The sequence below is a fragment of the Pan troglodytes genome, chromosome 15 (assembly GCF_028858775.2).
Source record: "Pan troglodytes isolate AG18354 chromosome 15, NHGRI_mPanTro3-v2.0_pri, whole genome shotgun sequence".
Taxonomy (NCBI): Eukaryota; Metazoa; Chordata; class Mammalia; order Primates; family Hominidae; genus Pan; species Pan troglodytes.
Window position 1 is genome coordinate 30,068,547 of NC_072413.2, and position 14,611 is coordinate 30,083,157.

Consider the following 14,611-nt stretch of genomic DNA (forward strand, 5'->3'; position numbering starts at 1 on the left):
TGTCTGCCACTTGATACCAATTTAACAGTTTGGGGCTCTGAATTGTCATAGCATTCTGTATTTAATTATAAGGTGATGGTCAGCCATGTGATCTATATTATGTTTATGTTAATTATTTTTTAGGTTATCATCTAGAGGGAACCACAAAATTAAAAAAAAAAATTCACGGATTCGGCCAATCTTAACCAGGCCTTTGTTGTTTTGACCTAAAGAAAAATTGTGCTGCACTTTCTCTCAAAACTCTGTACAGTAGTACTACCTGGTTTCTGTAGGGTAGTAGTGGAGATCCAGAAAATTTGCCATCTCCATCCACTTCAGTTCAGGCCTCTACCATTTTGCATCTGAATTTCTGCCACAGCCCTCAGTTTTATTCCCACCGAACTGCTTTCCACAGTGTGAGTTTTTAAGAATATAAACTTCTAGGATTCAGCCTAAGAATCACCTCTTTCTGGACACTTTTCTCCATTGTTTCTCCTATGTCTAGCTTCCCCTTCCATCTGTCATACTTCACCATTTTCTCTCCTAGATTGAATTAGTTAGCTTTTCTTCCTATTTCTTCTTTATAACTCCATAACACCCTGTGCACACCTCTGTTCTAATGCTTAGCATATTGTATTGTAATCCTTATTTTTTCAGTCTTCCAAGTAGAATATTAACAGCTTCTTCCTCCTCCTCCTCTTCTTCTCTTCTTCTTCTTTCTTCTCCTCCCCCTTGTTCTCCTTCTGCTCCTCCTTAGCATATTGTATTGTAATGCTTAATTTTTCAGTCTCCCAAGCAGACTATTAATAACCTCCTCCTTCTCCTCCTCTTCCTCATCTTCCTCTTCTTCTCCTTCTCCTCCTCCTCCCCTCTTTCTCCTTTCCTTTCCTTTCCTTTTTCCTTTTCCTTTTCTTTTTTCTCTCTCTTTCTTTCGTTCTTCTTCATCTTCCTCTTTTTCCTCTCCTTCATCATCTTCTTCATTGTCATCTTCTTTTTTCTTCTTTCTTCTTCCTCCTCCTTTTTCTTCTTTCTTCATTTCTTCTTCTCCTCCTCCTCCTCCTTCTTCTTCTTGTTTCTTCTTTCTTCTTTTTTCTTCCTTTTTTTTTTGAGATGGGGTCTCACTGTATTGCCCAGGCTGGTCTTGGACTCCTGGGCTTAAGTGATCCCTCCGCCTCAGCCTCCCAAGTAGTTTGGATTACAGGTACAGGTCACCATGCCTGGCTACTGGACTATTAATTTGAAAGTAAAGCCTAGCTTGTGCATCTGTATAACTAGCACATTATCTGAATGAGAAGAAAGTTCCACTGATAGAGTTATGATCCTGAATCACTGATTAGTCAGTTGCGATTTTTATTTTATTTTATTTTTTGTTTTGAGATGAAGTCTTGCTCTGTCACCCAGGCTGGAAGGCAGTGGTGTGATCTCTGCTCACCGCAACCTCTGTCTCCCAGGTTCAAGTGATTCTCCTGCCGCAGCCTCCCAAGTAGCTGGGATTACAGGCACGAGCCACCATGCCCGGCTAATTTTTGTATTTTTAGTAGATACAGGGTTTCACCATGTTAGCCAGGCTGGTCTTGAACTCCTGACCCCAAACGATCTGCCCACCTCGGCCTCCCAAAATGCTGGGATTATAGGCGTGAGCCACCATGCCGGCCCAGTTGTGATTTTAGAAGTGAGGATTCAAAGGTAGGCCAAAACAAAGTCGACATTTTCTTGTCTTTCTCATTCATGTGTGTAAAATGTATATGAATGACCTAAATAGTTAACGTAATAGACTATTTGCGTATGTAAGCAACATAATGCTGGAAGTAATTTCTCCATAGAGAATTAAAAGATAATAGTATTTTGTTTATCTTTGGCTAGGTGCTGTGATTGTCTCCACGCCCCAGGACATCGCATTGATGGATGCACACAAGGGTGCTGAGATGTTTCGCAGAGTCCACGTGCCCGTAAGCGTTTACAGCTTCACTGTGAAAAATATAAAACTCTTCTAACTGAAGAAGCAAGTCATTGAAAAATACAGTTGAAGTTTTAATTTAGTCCTGTGCAGAAGTCTTTATGAAAGTCCTAGTTTATCATTTTGGTGACTTTAAAAACAGACTTATAGGTACAAACATGTCTATACATGATATTAATCCATAAGAATTGTAAAACACCCTTTAGGTAAGAGTTTTCTATAGAAGTACTACTTCTCTCATACTTGCAGCTATCACTGACAAAAAAAATTACAAGAGTGTTTTAGGAAATTATTTAGATAGATAGGCTTGAATAGATCACTTCTGGGGAAGCGGATGAAAAAAAGATTACTTTTTTCCTTCTGCCTCCTACAGTTCAACTCATTTATAGCTCACCTTCTTCTAGGAGGCACTTCAGGATTTTCTCCCTAATTTGGTGGAATGAAAGTTAAAAATAAGATAAAAATAGACAAAATAATTAAAATTAGATGGGGTTAGAAGTGAAGTCAGTAAACAAATTGCGTACTATTAAGAAATTTAAATACATGCTAGGGGTGTACCATGACTTTTCTAGCAGCCAAAGGAAAAGAAAAATAGTACCATTATAAAACTGTGCATTTCTACAAAGTTAAAAAAAAACAAAACTGGATGCTCAAAAGAGACAGAGCTGAGACCAGAGAGAAATATCTTCCCTAGGTTCTTAGAAAGAAGAACCTGTGTATGTAATGAACACACTCTCATCACCTTCTTTATAGTAAATACAGGGTTCTTCCTTCTAGTGTGCCTCAACGAAAGCAGGTGGAATTGTGCTGGAGTACAATTTAAAGCAAACATTTCAGTACAGTGCCAACATGATGCTTCTCTGTGGCTGGCTAGCTAGTGGCCTTGCTTAATTCAAAGACAGATTTTAGAGCATATATATCAGAGCTTTTTAAACTTTAGTCTGTAGATTAGCTTCAGGAGTCTCATGATTTTTCTCTCCCTCACCTCCCCCAGCCCTAAATTGTATGCCTACATGTATTTGTTTTGGTATGGAACGAATTATAACTTTTATCAGATTCTTCAGTGAGACCATGACACAGGATAAGATCCAGTAATGTATTTGAATGAATGGACTTGAAGGGAAGCTTTCATAAATGTTTATCTCTCAGAGGGCTTCTGAAAAGTGTAAAATAGTGTAGTAGAATGGTTGAGGTGAATTTCCTCAAGTACCTCTTCTCCCTTGCCACTTAGCACAGTGCTGTGGGCATTGGCAAGCTGAAGAACTCTGGGTTGGATTGACATGTTCTCGTGAAAATCGAGGAGGCTGATAAGGAAGGTGCCTGTATGCTTACCTTCCAGGTGGTCCAAGGGTTTTTCACTAGCGGGTTTATAATTGTAATCAGCAAATAGTTTAGGGCCAGTGTTCTATGTCGTGAACTTTAGGTTGGAAAATTTTTAAAACAGTGATAACCAAATGCCTGCCTCACACCGAAAACTCTCTCTAAAGCACCTAATTTGAGCAGTGTTACTTTGTATTATGCCCTCTAAGACAAACTAGACACAAGTAATGCCTACCCAGATAACTAAATAAGGCTACTTGTTATAGGGGATTTTAAAATATAAATCAGCAAAAAGTTAGAAGGTTATCTACCAAAAATTATGACATGGACTTAAGTAATCTATAATCCTTCTTTCTGGCAGAAATTAGATAACAGTGCCAATTGTCTATTAAGATCACTCCAAAGTCAGGATAGTAGCCATTCTATTTGCACATAAGTGAATGCTTAACTTCTCATTCTGTAAGATGAGAGTTGAGGGTGTTCAGCTCACCCAAAAACATGAATTCCTTGAGGAAAAAGTTTTAAACAGAGCAGGAGTAAGACCTTTTTAAAATTTTACCCCCTATAAATTATCATTTTATATATCAAAATACCATTTCAACTGACACTGTCATTTGAGGTGGCTGGCTGTGGAGAAAGTCCTACATGGACTTTGCTAGTTAGGAGTCTAATGACCGTAGTTGCCAAATTCAGCATATATTATTTTTCAGTCCCTATGTAAACCTGTATACCTGTGAACGTGGATACTTAATCTCATACTGTTCTGACAGATTTTTTCCTAAATTCTAAGACAGAAGGTTGGACAGATAATCCTTATGGAACATAACAGAGAGGAAAAGGGATGGTCACTAAGTCCAGGTTAGGCTATTGCTAGGTGGATGCCACTGCAGGATAAACGTTAAGGATATTAGCAAGGAAGTATTGTGAGGAAGTATTCCAAATGAAGGCTGATGGACTGCATAAGGCTCATAGGACTACTTCAGGGATCAGTTAGAAGGTGAAAGAGCTGTTTGGGATCAGAAAGTTGATATTAGAGTATAAGTTTGACAATTTAGAGCAGTTCTGGGTCATGACAAGGTCCAGGATGTTGTCATGGGTTTGTGGGACTTAGTGGGAGTAGAAATGAAAGTCATTGGAACTGTGTAATTCTTCCAAGTTGAAATTTATAGTTCTTTCCTCTGGCCTTTTGGACATCTTCCTGTATCTTTATTACAGCTCTCTTTTTTTTTTTTTCCACCCTACATTTAAATTATTTGCCTTCTAAACTACAAACATTTTTTAAAAGAGATAGAAGGTCTTAATCATTTCTTAAACCTGCAGAACAAGATAGGTATTCAGTAATGTTTGCAAGTGAATGAGTGAGAACTTTCCAGCAATAAGCTCTGTGAACAGTTGGGCAATCATGATTAGCTACATTGTAAAGAAGGTCTGGGCTATGAGTGGGAAGTGGATTTGTTGACCTCTGAGATCCCTCTGGGCCTTAAGAGCCCCACAGCCAAAGTAATAGTAAAGGATTTGAAATTAGTAAGTGTTTTATAAATACAAAAAAAGATGTTATGCTTTGTTTATACCACTTTATTGCATTTCTTCCCCTTGGTTTTTAGTCCAGCTCTCTGTTTTTCCCCCATTTGACGTGCATTAGTTACCATGGAAGCGATGATGTCATTGGAATTCATCGGTATGGACAGAGTTTAGTAATGTCTGCAAGAACATATTGAAGTTAATTTAAATGATTTCTTAAAACTCAAGGCTTAGATAGGGGAAGTAGGAGAAGAGATGAGCTATTAAATTCTCTGTTCTCTGCCTGAAATGATAGCAACTATGCCAAATCCTTAATTATCTCATTATTTGTAGGTAGACTATTTTTTTAAACAAAATAAAAATTTTCAGTCTTATACATTTTTAATAATGAGTAATTTATGTGTTGTGTCATTCTCACTCATTTTTCTTGCCTTCTTATATGTGGGAGTCCCAGGCACCCCGATCTGGAGCCCTTCTCCTACCATTTGAACTTCTGATGTCAAAGGGATTTCACTATATACCCCTTCCTTCTTTGATAATCTCATTCCCTGCTACTGAAAAGTAAATTAAAGTATATTTATTCTCTTACTCCTTCGGCACATAAGGGATCACTTAGTTACTTTTAATTCAACAAATGTGATTAATTTATTTTTCCACAAATCTATATTTACTGATATTTAGTGTCTTCTATAAGCAAAGTGCTATAATAAACTTCCATTAGTGGTTTAGAAAAAAATAAAGAGGATGAAGCCTCTTTCTTCAAGTACTTTCTATCATCCTGTAGACTAACTCTATTTTGATGCAAAGGCCTTAAATTCTGAGATGCATGAAAACACTTTTTCTTCCAGGCTATCAGGGATGACTTTATGGAAAAGCCATGATTATTTTTTTCATGCCACTGTAATTTTACACATCCTGGTCCTTTGCCTGATAAGCCACGGCCAATTTAGGGAACTCATGTATTCATTTTTAACATCTCTGCTCAGACATTATTTCTTCTAGAAAGCTTTTCCCAGTATGCCAGGAAAAGTTAATACTCCTGTCTCAGATCTACTTACACATATATTTAGTTTGGTTCTTATTCCACTGCAGGTTTACCTGTCAGTCTTCACAGAAGAATGCAAGTTTTGGATAGCAAGAAAACATGCTTTAAACATTCTTAAATGCATAGTTACCTGGCATATAGCAGGCAGGATACTTTGATCTGGGATGTAATGCCATCCACATCTGCTGTTCCCTTTACCCCAGCTCATGGGCTACTCTGCCTTGCTTTCTCTGTGCCACAGCCAAACTGGTCTTCTTCCACTTCTTTGAAGTTTCCACACACCATTTTTCTCCTCAGGACCCTTACCATGTTTTTTCCTACTGGAGAACATTTTAACCTCACTTTTCACCTGTTAACTCCTTTTTATACTTTGGTACTTAGATTAAACAAAAAGCTTTTCTCAGGGAGAGGTGCCCTAATCCTTTTTATTTATTTATTTTTTTGAGACAGTCTCGCTCTGTCACCCAGGTTGGAGTGCAGTGGTGTGATCTCGGCTCACTGCAACCCCTGCCTCCTGGGTTCAAGCAATTCTCCTGCCTCAGCCTCCCTAGTAGCTGGGATTGCAGTCACCCACCACCACGCCAAGCTTATTTTTGTATTTTAGTAGAGGCGGGATTTCACCATGTTGGCCAGGCTGGTCTCAAACTCCTGACCTCAAGCAATCCACCCGCCTCAGTCTCCCAAAGTGCTGGGATTACAGATGTGAGCCACGGTGCCCAGCCTGCCCTAACCCTTTTATGAGCTTTTTTAATTTTATGATCCAATTACACTCTATTACTCCTTTTCTAACTGTTTTCACATTTGTCAGTACTTTCACATTAGCATACTATGCTATACTATACTATACCATACCATACCATACCATACCATACCATACCATACCATACCATACTATACTCATACTATAAGCTCTATGACCACCTGTCTCTCTCGCTGTGCCTGGAAGATGTAGTTTCTCGCTAAATATATACTGAATGAATGAGTAGAGTAGGATTTTCATAGGCATATCTAGGGACTAGGGAGGGACAGAATTCAGTCTTGAAAGAATCAGGAATACACAAGTTGTGTTCAGGATTGTTCAGTTTGTCTATAGTTGAGATAGTTACGCATTGGTGTATTGCCAGGTTTGGTAGAGCCCTAAACAGTAGGCTAAGGAATTTGTACTTTCTTCTTAAGATTATAAGAGGAGTTCATAAAGAATGCTGGATGGGAAGTAGACATCATTAGGATAGAGCTTTACAAAGTTTTAATCTGATAGAGATGAATAAAAAGAATAGGAGCCAGGAAACATAGAGGAAGTAAGGGAACATTTGCAATGATCAAAGTTATTCATGCTGCAGATTGTGACCCACCAACAGATCGTGAAATTGATACAGTAAGAGATGTAACCAAAAATGCTTAAACCATGTCAGAGTAAATTGCTCTTAGGAAGACAGTCTTATTTCATAAAGATTTGGTCTCAAGTATAAATACACATATGTGTGTATTGTGTTTCTTCCTGATGTAACAGTACTATTACAGTAGATGAACAGATAAGCAGAGTGGCCTTCTTCCATGTAGTCAAGATGTGAAATATTTCTTTTATCAGTAAGACAGTTTAAAAAGTTGGAAAAACATGGTGTAGGTGATAGGCAGTAAGGGGCTTAATTAGAATAATGCCAGTGAAAATGGAAGGGGAAATGAATGTAATTGACATTTTGAAGGAAGAATTGAAAATCTTGGGAATCGATTGTATAGGGTAGGAGAGTTAGAACAAAAAAGGCAGAAATCAAAAGAATTTTGAGAGTTATGATGCCATTAATAAATCTACCAGGAGCTGCTTTGTAGCTCAGGTAGACAACAAACTAGAAATAAGAGGTTAGGTTCTCAGTCACAAATCTCTGCCCTTCTTCTCTTTGAGAGTTGTGATTTAATAGTGTTTGTCAAGGAAGAAACTGGTAAAGATACTGACAAAAGAAATACTCTTTAAAAAATTTCTTATATACAGATTTTTATTACCACTTAGAGAACTATATTTTTGATATTCTTTTGTGGTTTCAAATTAAATTGCTTTCCAAATTTTCTTATAATTTTTTAGATGATAGGAAACTACTTGCAGAGGCATTTTTGCATAGTAGTGAAGAGCATGAGCTGAGGAGTTTGAATTGTAGATCCCAGCTCTGCCACTTTGTAACTGTATGACCTGAGTTATCTATTCTATGCCTTAGTTTTCTCAGTCATCATATGGGAATCATAGTAATATTTTCCTCAGGAGGTTAAGATGAGAAATAAACAAGATAATGCATATAAATGGCTTAAGTACAGTTTTTGGCAGTCTAAGCACTCAATGTTTATATAATGTTATATAATTAATTTTTTCTTGTAATTACTTTTTAGAATGTTATGAAACAGATAAATTTACAGATTTTTATGTATTTTACCTGGGTATTTTAACTAATCCCTTTATTTGGTAATAAGAATTTGGGGCTGGGCGTGGTGGCTCATGCCTGTAATCCCAGCACTTTGTGAGGCCGAGGCAGGAGTACTGCTTGAGGCTAGGAGTTGAAGACCAGCTTAGGCAACATATTGAGACCCCTGTCTCTTTAAAAGAATAAAAAATTAGCCAAGTATGGTGGCATGCAACTGTAGTCCAAGCTACTCAAGAGGCTGAGGTGGGAGGATCGCTTGAGCCTGGAAGGTTTAGGCTGCAGTGAACTGTGATCATGTCAGTACACTCCAGCCTGAGTGTTATAGAGTGAGACTTTGTCTCAAAAAAAAAAAAATTAATTAGAATTTTAAACACTACTGTTTTTTGAGATTTCTTTATTCCTTGAGTATATTCATTGAGCCATCTACATTATCTTCATATAGATTTATTAAGTTGCTATATTATTTTGAGTCTAAAATTCTGCATTATTTGAAATTTACATCATTTGAGGAAGGCTAATTGCTGTTACAAGTAGACCCCAAAATATATAATGATACAAATACAATGGCAGTTTCTTTCTTGCTCATGTAACAGTACTATTACAGTAGATGAACAGGTGAGCAGAGTAGCCTTCTTCCATGCAGTCTTTCAGACTGTTGGAGCCTCTGTCAGCTTCAATTGTGACTTCTAAAATTACATTAGGAGCCATCTTCATTCTAGCCAGCCACAAGGAAAGAGAATACAGAGGGATGTACCTACCTTGGAGATTTTTATGGGCCAGACCTAGATGTGATACACATACTTCTGCGCACATTCTATTAGCTAAAATCAGTCACATGGCCACATGTCATATCTCTCAAGAAGCCTAAGAAATATCAATTAGTTGTGTGCCAAGGAAGATGAGATCATGAATTTTGGTGAGCAGCTAGCAGTCTATACCACATTTGACCTGGAAACAAATATATAGATTAAATCCTAATGTAGATCACTGAACTGATTTATTTCCTAATAAATAATTCTGAAAATTGTATAACTATTTTACTCTTACAAATATTTATTTTATAAAGGAGAGATAGAAATTCTACCTTTCCTGTGGTTTAATTTTTCTGCTAAAAACAAAAAACAGAGACAATCCTACTGTGGCCTGGAACTTTTTTTTTTTTTTTTTTTTGAGACAGAGTCTTGCTCTGTCGCCAGACTGGAGTGCAGTGGTGTAATCTTGGCTCACTGCAACCTCCGCCTCCTGGGTTCAAGCAATTCTCCTGCCTCAGCCTCCTGAGTAGCTGGGACTACAGGCTCCTGCCACCATGCCTGGCTAATTTTTGTACTTTTAGTAGAGACGGGGTTTCACCGTGTTAGCCAGGATGGTCTCGATCTTCTGACTTCATGATCTGCCCACCTTGGCCTCCCAAAGTGCTGGGATTACAGGTGTGAGCCACTGTGCCTGGCCGGTCTGGAACTTTTTAGTATTTATTTGTAAAGGTTAAGGATTATATTGTTTACTTAGAAAAATCAGACGATCTTTATTACCTTTATGAGACTGGATAGCATTCTGCATCTCAGCCATAATTATTTCTCAGAGACTGGAGATATATGCTTATTTGTGTCTTTCCACAGGCTCTCTCAGAAGTCTATGTATGCTTTGAACTAGAATGCTGTTCTATGTGAGTTACATAAATTAAACTCATCTCTCACAACAACCCTGTGAAATACAGAACATCATTTCCCCCATTTTGCACATGAGGAAATGTGGTTGAGAGAGGTTAAATAACTTACATAAGAATATCTATTTGTTTAGTGGGGCATCTGGGCTCTGATCCAAGAAGTCAGCTTTCCAGAGTCCGTATTCTTAACTGCAGTTTCTGTGGATACTCCAGAGTTGAGTTTTAGTACTGTGGACATCATGGACTATCACAGGGTGACAGAATCTAGGGTATAAGAGGGTTCTTCATCGAATTTGCTTGTTATTGGGGTTCTGATTATTAAGGTAGACAAGTGAAACCAGAGGAAACTGGTGGATTGAAAATAGGGAGGAATTAAGGAGCCATAGGTTCTGTTGACAGTTAAGGAGGTATCATGTGGGCGATAAGGGGAAGGGGAGTTCCACGTCCAGGATCTAGGAGAAAGGAATGAAGCCTAAGACTTGACTGCAGCACTGGGTGGTAAGGATGGCTCAAATCAGGCCTGCCCTGTAACTGTGCTCTTAATTACTATGCTATATTGCTCAACTTTATTGACTCATTATTATTTTAAGCCACCTAATTCCATGCACAAAAGTCTCTATCTAGTTGTCATCTTGTTTGGTGACTTCCTTATACAAACCAGTCACTCAGATAGTTTGAATTTTGGCTTTGTCATTTACTAACTGTGTGACCTTGAGCAAATAATTTAGCTTCAGAGTTTCCTTCCATGATATAGGGATGATAATACCCATCTCATTGGTCACTATGGCAGTGAAGCATGATTATATTTACATTACTTAGCATAGCCTTAGCACACGGTATGGTAAAGGGTAGCTCTGAATGTTTTTGATATAGCGGTAGACATTAGAGATCATTATAAATCTTTGTTTTCAAGATTAAGAATTCAGGACATAGAGAAATTGAGTTGCACCTCATGGACCCACAACTATTTAGTTGGTCCCTGAAAGGAGCATGGACACAGGCCCCCCCATTCATTGTTCTTTCCATGTCAAATGACTATTTCTGAAAGAGAAAACAAGAACACCTGTCTCATTTTTAAAACTTATAACATCCATGCACATGCTTCAAGGAGTATACCAAAAACTGGTTTGAGTCTAACAAAGAACTGAAAAGCAGTTATGAATCTAATCTATTTCAGTTATTATCATTCATTATTTAACAATGAATTTTTCCTCCTCACTTTTTCTTAAATCATGGCTTTTAATGCTTGTAACAGGTTCCAACCAGCAAGCATTTAACCTGATTGTAACCTGGATAAATTGGATTATATAGTAGCTTAAAAATCTTGCTTGTTACTTACCTGTATCTGGGTTTAAAATGTGAAAAATAAATTAAAATTGGAGCCTTTTGGGCCTCCTTAATTCAATAGATTTAGACAGAAAAATCCAATATTCAGAGCGATGTTCATATTTCAAGAGAATCAATTTTTAAAAAGTTAAGAAAAGAAGTGCCCTTCTGAGCCAGTGATGGATTGGAATACTGCAAAAATCACACGCAAAAAGGTTGTGGTGGCTGATGGTAGCCAGGCATGTAGTATTTGCTTTCTTTCAGTAAAAGTAGCTGAGGTAAAAAGAAAAAAGGACCTTATGCTTTGATGAGACATTAAAAAATGATTGAGCATGCTTACAGCTGTATCTCAGTGGTATTATGTAAATTAAGCTATAGCAAAGAATCTGTTTTCTAATGTTTCTGCTATTAAAGGATATACACAATAGCTCTACAATAAATACAAACAGCTTAACAGTATATGAACTATTCACAAGATGTAAGGCTTATTTGGCGGGGAAGACATCATAATGGACTTGAATTCTTTCCTATTTAAGAGAGAAGAATTTTTAATGAACAAAACTGTAATATGGATATTCTAATGTTCTTACTGCATTAGTTGCCCCCATTCAAAACCTCGTTGATTATGGAGGATTGCTGTTAAGTGAACTTGAGCAGTGGTTTCTAAGCTTTTTAATACCCAAGGCTTTCTTTTAAATTGTCCCCCAGCTAACCCCATGTTTTGAAAGAATTGTTTGCCACTGTTTGCATATGTTAATTAATGACTGATGTCTTCTCTTTTTTAATAAATCAAAGATAGAATATATAAATAATATGTATGTACATCTATATATAGATATAACTGTATCTCTGTGCATACAGAGAGAGACATACACAAAGTTATGTATATAACTGTTGTATGAGCTCTGCACAGAATGAGATAACCATAAAAGAAGATTATCACATTTGGCTGATGTAATTTCAATTAAAAGCACAGAAACTTGGTAGTTTATCTGTCTTGTATATTTTTAAAGTGTTTTATTTATGTTCAGTTTTTAAAAATATTCGTAATAGGCCAGGTGCAGAGGCTGAGGTGGGAGGATTGCTTGAAGCCAGGAGTTAAAGACCAGCCTTGGCAACACACTAAGACCTTGTTTCTACAAAAAATAAAAAATTAGCTGAGCGTGCTGGCATGCATCTGTAGTCTCAGCTACTTAGGAGGCTGAGGCAAGAAGATCGCCTGAGCCCGGGAGTTGCAGTTTGTTTGAGGCTTCAGTGAGCCATGATCACACTACTGCATTCCAGCCTGAGCAGCAGAGTGAGACCCTGTTTCAAAAAAAAAAAAAATTCATTATAAGTCACAGAACCTGATAAAATATTTTTGTGCATCTTTAAACCCTTAAAAGATTAGGTAGGAGAACTACCAAAATAGCTTCTACAGTCAGGCTTTAATTTTCTAGAGCAGCAGCACTGTCCAATGGAAATATAAACCATGGAAATACGAACCACAAATGTAGTTTTGAAGTTTTTAGTAGCCATATTTTAAATAGAAAGAAAAGATGAAGTTAATTTTAATAATATATGTACCACAGTATATTCAAAATATTATCATTTCAACATGAAAACCACATAAAAATTATTGAGGATCAACCAAAAAGGAATTGTATTTGAAAAACACTAGGAATTCTTACAATTCAGTAAGGGGAAGAAGACATATAATCAATTGAAAAAATAGGCAAGAGACCCGAACAGGCACTTTATGGAAGAGGATATACAAATGACAAAAAAATGTAAAACATATAGTCAACTTTATTAATAATTATAGCAATGCAAATTAAAACCATAGTAGAAAAGATAGCTGGGCACAGACTCCAGAAAAATGAGGACAAACTGGAATGCAGCTGCACCTCCAAATCTTCCTTTCACTGTCTCTGAACAAAGAAAACCAATAATGTGTAATGCCTAAGCCTTCATTTCCACCTTCCAGATCTCCCGCCACTTTACTTTTGGCAAACTTTAACCAGGAACCATGTAAGGAAGAGTCTAAGTAATTTGGTTCACAGTATAAACAAGTAAACGGTTGAACAAGCCAGCACAATGAGAGTCTACTACACATTCATCATATTTGCTAAAATTTATAAAAACTGATGGTACCAAAGATCCAGGCTGTGGAATGGCTGGAATTCTCATACATTGCTGGTGGTAGTATAAATTGATAGAACTTTATTTGGAAACTTTTGCTTCTTTAACGTATTAAGTTAAATACATATAACCTAATATCCAGCAAAAAAAAAAAAAAAAAAAAAAAAGAGAGACATGTACTAAAACATTCACAGAAGCATTATTTACAGCAGCCAAAATCTGGAAACAACCCAAATGACCCAACAGGAGAATGGATATTTGTGGTATAGTCATTATAAAATCTTAGGACTCAGTGAAAATAAATTACAGGTACATAGTTTAGCTGGATGAATCACTTGGACACAAAAATATATATTGCATGATTCCATTAGTATCAAATTCAAAACAACACAAAATTAATTTATGGTGTTAGAAAGCAGGTTAGTGAATACCTTTGGGAATGTGTTTGGAGGATATATAGGGAAACTTCTGGGGTGTTGGCAACATTTTATTAACAGGGTCTTGGTAACATGGGCATACATTTTGGTGACTCCATTTTGCCTAAACTTAAGTACTTTTTTGTGTGTTCCTGATATACTTTGATGGAAGAGGTTAAAAATAAATAACTTGTAAACTTTAAAAATTATTCAGATATTTTACATTTTTTTTTTACTTGTACTAAGTCTTCAGTACTTAGGGTGTATTTTATCCTTATAAGACATGTTAATTCAGACTAGCCACATTTCAAGTATTCAGTAGCCAGCCACACGTGACTAATGGCTACCCTATTGGGCATTGTGGGTCTATAGCCCTACCATTTTAGAGCTTCTATGGAGTTAGACTTTATTTCAGGGCTTTCGTTGAAGTATTAATTAGGAAGAATAGGAGATTATTCCTCCCAAGGAACTCATCTTAATTTTACTGCTTTTGGTTTTTATAGAATATTTTCTATTGAAAAACAGATGGTTGTTTTTATATACAAGTTCACAAGACACCTAATATGTCATCGTTTTGGTTTTTTGTTCTTATTGCTTTATTACCATTCTTCTCATGACCACCTTTTTTAAAAGCAAACTTTTCATTGAAGCTGTGACATACATACATAAAAGGGCACAAATTATAGCTCAATGAATTTTTACAAAGCAAACATACCCACTGTTTGTATCCCAGAAATAGAATAGAGAGCCTAGAAATCATATATTTACAGTCAATTGATTTTTGACAGAGGTGCCAAGAACACACAATGGAGAAAGGACAGTTGCTTCAATAAATGGTGTTAGGACAACTGGATG

General features: G+C 36.8%; 1 protein-coding gene across 13 annotated transcripts in view; it reads left to right on the top strand.

The window, feature by feature from the left end:
* The window catches only part of NUBPL (NUBP iron-sulfur cluster assembly factor, mitochondrial), a 290,038-nt gene that overhangs the window by 253,711 nt on the left and 21,716 nt on the right, over nt 1-14,611 (top strand). For all 13 annotated transcript variants that reach the window (XM_522815.7, XM_009427629.4, XM_016925967.3 and 10 more), the window contains one exon: nt 1,843-1,928. In XM_522815.7, coding sequence (XP_522815.2) covers nt 1,843-1,928 — 86 coding nt within the window. The remainder of the gene's footprint in view (nt 1-1,842; nt 1,929-14,611) is intronic.